At 36.7% G+C, this 5,121-nt stretch overlaps 1 protein-coding gene across 2 annotated transcripts; it reads right to left on the bottom strand.

The window, feature by feature from the left end:
• Positions 1-2,897: 2,897 nt before the first annotated feature.
• On the bottom strand, positions 2,898-4,283 carry LOC131303821 (phytosulfokines 3). Of its 2 annotated transcripts, none has more exons than XM_058330850.1 (2): positions 3,920-4,283; positions 2,898-3,566 (listed from the first exon to the last, which is right to left on the bottom strand). In XM_058330850.1, exons 1-2 carry the CDS (start codon positions 4,034-4,036, stop codon positions 3,435-3,437), a joined length of 249 nt encoding a protein of 82 aa, XP_058186833.1. In that variant the 5' UTR covers positions 4,037-4,283; the 3' UTR covers positions 2,898-3,434. The 2 variants fall into 2 exon arrangements, with proteins under 2 accessions (XP_058186833.1, XP_058186832.1); XM_058330849.1 differs by having other exon boundaries at positions 3,905-4,160.
• Positions 4,284-5,121: the final 838 nt, after the last annotated feature.

Genomic DNA, 5,121 nt, shown 5'->3' with positions numbered 1-5,121 from the left:
TTTCTTTTCTTTTTATCCGGTTGGAAAAGAAGTTCAGATTGCATTGCTGAAGCAATTTACTACCGTCATTTTTTTGGGTCAAATAAAGTTCTTTCATAATTGTGAATTTTTTATATCGTTTGTATTGGTAACTAGATGATTTCAATTTAGTCCACTGAAATTTCCATTTACTTCACCATGTGCCTTCTGAGAACGGAGGTCTAGTTTCTCATGTTTCTTTAAGAATTTGAAACCTCTTTTATCCACGGGGACAGAGCCAGAGTTAACAATAAGGGAATGCCGAAACTTAGAACATTGAAATTTGACTGTTGAAGAAACATGGCCACTTTCTATTCGCGCATGAATATAAGCCTGTCAAATTGCATCACGCTTCTCTAACATGATGAACCCTCTATACGCGCGGGCACACTCCCAAATCATGCTCGAAAGAGCTTCCACTCAAATTTTGCGCAAAACGATCGATTCTTAGATTGATGTCAAGGAGAATCTAAAACCACTGCCATTTATACTTTCTACATTTTTAGTTTCTCAAATATTGTAGAGTATAAAAGATAATTGGAGGCGGAGTGGGAAAGAGTCGCTAATGATATAGGTACCGCTGGTCGGGAAGATGTGTATATACACGAAAAAGGGGTGCTCGGATCAAGCATCCTACACACCTCGGATGCCGTTTATTTTGGCCCCTCGGTTTTTTATTTTAAAATTTTTGGACGGCTCGGATCGGCCGTCCGGTGGCCGAAGATAGCCCGACGCGGCCAGTCGGTACGATTTCCCTCCCGGCCGGTCGGTACTCATAGCAGTACTCGGAAAGAGTTGAGGGAGCTTCAGAGTAATGAAAGCACAACCCAACCGCGTTCCGCTCAACGTAATTTTTAGCATGATTGATGTTTTCGATTAGTTCCAAAACTGAAAACAATTTTGATCACCAAATTGGACCTGAAAACGTCTCATTAACTGCCTAAACTAGACCGCATCCAATTACTCCAGAAAAGATACATTAGACAATGTTTTATAAGTAGTGCAACGAGTCTATACTCCAATTTGCCATCACACATTGATCAGGTACAGCTAATGTCTAGGTCTTCATGTGCGTGTTGGGCTTATGATGTCTGATTCGATCTGGGTCGTGCTTTGCAGATTAAACAAAGATAGTATTACGGAAATTGACAATGTGAACATGAGTCATGGATGTAAGTCCTAGACAGGGTTATTACGGTAACTAGTACACTATTTACATTCGGTATATAGTGTACACTAGTGTGAGCCATGGATATACTCAACTACACAGTCGATCCCTATGTCTTTCGTTCTTGTTTTCTGTTCTTGATTATCTTTCGTGTGTTATGTGTTTATTCGTTTAGACTCACGTCTATTATGAGTTTAGACTAGATCTTTCGATATGAAGTATATTTTCGATACCCGTAACACCACGGATATAAATATTCCTATCACTCAACTCTCAACTACCTCCATTGACGACATGGATATGAAGTACGGAGTATATTTTCGATACCCGTAACACCACGGATATAAATATTCCTATCACTCAACTCTCAACTACCTCCATTGACGACATGGACCTGCATGTGAATCGATCGGTCTGACGTTTCTCTTTAACTGAAATCAAACTAGGTGGTTGATCCCATTAAATTCCCCAAGTTATGAGCAAATTAAGAAACAGCAAAGGGCCTAGCTAGCTGCTCCTACTTCCCTAAGCATTCTTAACACTATTATTTCCCTAATAAGCATTCTTTCTTCTTGTTTGTGTTTTTGTTTTCAAAGATGAGAGTGTTTGGAACTTTGTCATGGAAGTTTCAAGGAAATCTAAGAATCAAGTAGGAATATATATGATTCTCTTCGACGTCTTTAACGGACTTGACGGTTCTATTCAATCCTTAGTAGGTCATTCCCAAACTCAAATTGATGATTGACATTGTTTATTTCTTACACCCAATCGATAACATCAAAGCGGACCCAAAAAGGGTCCACAAATGGTTTGAAGAAGACCGTTTTGTCCCTCAAAGGAACTAGAGAGGATTTCCTTGTGAGATTGTTTGAAGAAGACCAGTTTGAAGACCATTTATCTCTTAAATTTACTTGCAAATTTAAGTGAATTTTAATTATTTTTACTTCACACTAATGATTCAGAACAAACAATGTTAAAGAAAAATCAAATTACATATAAAAATTACCAAATTTTAGTAATTTTTTAGAACTCAGGGGTTCGCTTGAACTCTTGTAACTTAATTAATAACTTCTAAAAAATTGTTCATTTTTTCTCTACATCTCAAGATATATACCCATGCATTTAGTTTTCAATACTTTAATTTTTGCACGGATGATGACATCTCCATTAATGAAGCAGTTATATACACTCATCTAAACTATTAGACACAAGACACATAACATTAGGTCAGACTTGTTGCTTTAATTTTTGTAAGTTATCACATACCAGTGGTGCTACGTTCATCGTTCTGTTTCACCACTCAACTTCTCAGTACCGTCCTTCTCGATAGTCAATGGTCTGGATTTTAAAAAAATTCTTCTATGGAAGAATAGAGTTTTTTTAAAATCCAGACTGTTCAAAACACTTTTGGACGGTGAAATTGAGAGCGGTCATGAACATTGAGAGGGAGCGCGTAGACTTTCTGATCACCTATATATATACCTTAACACAATTTCATCAATTATAGCTAGGCCGCTTTTGACTAGCTAGCATGTGTGGTGGTCGTGTCTCTTCAGAAACCATATGATATCACTAATATTAATCTCTTCTATTTAATGTTACAAAATAATGAGGCACACTATGTATACATATGTATGTGTACATATGTAACAAAAAGGAATTCCTTTACTACTTTATGTCAACTTTGGAATAAAGCTTCAAACATTATTACTAAAGTAATGAATAAAGCTTCAATAATATTATGACTCATGAAGTCAAGAGTACATTAGTACAAGAAAGATGTCACATAAATACGACTCCACACTGTATGTATACATAAAACAGAACCTATCGCAAGACCATAATTAATCAAATTATATATGACTGTTAAATCTCGTTCGTGATCAAGAAACAATCATCAAAGCTAGCGGCAAATGTTTCGTGACCGAAACGGAAAATTATTTGGTGGTCTTGCATAAGGAACACTAGCTCTTATCCACTATTACACATTTATATGCGGCTAGTGCGCTTACTATTGGGCCTCACAGAAAGTAGCGGATAAAGTTGTCGAGGCACCTCGTGACAGTGCCCGAGACCACCGAAACCACCTGCTAATTCTACCAATTCTACCAGCTGGTACTATATTCTCTACTGCCAGATAAACTAATGGTAATGAATAACAAAGTAGTACAGTATTATATATATATATATATATATATATATATATATATATATATATATATATATATATATATATATATATATAATCCTATGGATTCTGCTTCTGGGTGTAGATGTAGTCAACGTGAGCTGCCAGAGTCCTCCTCATCAAACACTCTTCTTCTCCAACTCCTACACAGCTCTCATCCCCCACCTCACCATGCTCACGAGCTTCATCACCCTACAAACGTCACAAAAGTATATATAATTTCACAGCCAAAAAAAAAAAAACTCATTATATAATCAAAATACAAATCCATTAAGATCGATATCGAACAAAATGCCGTTCAAAAAAGAGATATCGAACAAAAAATTTATTGATCGGTTCAAGACACTACCACCGCGCCAGGTGATACCCCAACCCTCTCTGCCACCTCACGGCATGTGGGATTTGGAGTTAAATATCTAAGAGTTCCACATTGATGTGTGGTGGCGGAGATTGTTGGAGCACTCAATATATAATAATTCCATCAGAAATTCAAATTCTAACATCGAGTTAACGAATTTAAGTTAACGTACGTGTTTTAAACCTACCCTTTGTTGGGTTTTCACCAAAGTGCCCTCTAGGGGAAGTGGCTCCCGGCGGGCGGTGCAGGATAGTGTGGAGCAGAGGAGGAGGGCTAATATGAGCAGGGTGGTAAATTTGGACATCGTTGCTAGTTAGTAGCTATTGTGGTACAGAGAGAGAATTGTGGTGGTGGAATATATATATACAAACAGAGAGAGAGAGAGAGAGAGGAATGGTAAATGGGAGGTGTGAACTTGAAAGAGTGAAAGGGGGACTTTGATGTGGCAACTTATATTACACACACAGAAAAATACAAAGTACTGTTGAGGATTGATATGCGATATATATCTAGAGATGGAGAGAGAGAGAGAGAGAGAGAGAGAGAGAGAAGAAAAAGAAAGGTGGTGTAATTGAATGCGACCATAGGAATTAAACGCAAGAAAACATACTACTTTTTTAAAGTTTGAAAATACTCACAAGTGAATTTGTTTTCACACTGCCATTTTCCAGATAGAATTATTTTCGCAACGTGGAGTGGGGACAGTGAAAGAGAAATATTGCAATGGAAGGGCAACCTATATGGAATTGGATTAAATTGCTTTTATTGTTTATACACTCTTAGAAATACCTAGTCTAGCCTAGCTTAAGAATATATGAGAATGCGTCGCTGGCAACGAAAAAGATCAACGTACAATTCCTTCGTTCCACAAAGAATGTTTGATCCGTCAAACCGAGTACTTATAAATAAATATATTTTTATTCAAAGAACTTCAAACTTGTTTTCTTAAATTAAAAGAACTGATGCAAACAAAATTCGAAATTTTTTGACCCAAAATGCATTTTTTTAAGTTCTCATTTTCTGTACCAAAAAATCTTTTTGGGACGGAAAAAGTATTTGAAAATACACATTTTTATAGGTTAATAATACATTAACGATAGTAAAAAAAAGAGACAGTAAAATTGAATGAGTTTGCGAAACAAAGCAGCGGTTTTATGGTGCATTGACACTTAAAGAATCACGGATATCTAATTTGTGTTCTGGGCACGTTTGAAATCAGTTTAAAATGCTCTAAACTAGCTAGACTAAGCCCATTTAATTCAGATTAGGGTGTTGTATTTGATTTCATTTCATTTTTGGGGTCTCGTATTTGATTAAATCCAAACCTAGTGGAGTACCATTGGTTAGTTTACAGAGTCCTGGCTGTAACGAGCCGCACTAGATCCGGTT

Source organism: Rhododendron vialii, chromosome 10a (genome assembly GCF_030253575.1).
Source record: "Rhododendron vialii isolate Sample 1 chromosome 10a, ASM3025357v1".
In the NCBI taxonomy this organism is placed as follows: Eukaryota; Viridiplantae; Streptophyta; class Magnoliopsida; order Ericales; family Ericaceae; genus Rhododendron; species Rhododendron vialii.
The sequence above is the reverse complement of the archived record's forward strand: the minus strand, read 5'-3'. Positions and strand labels throughout refer to the sequence as shown.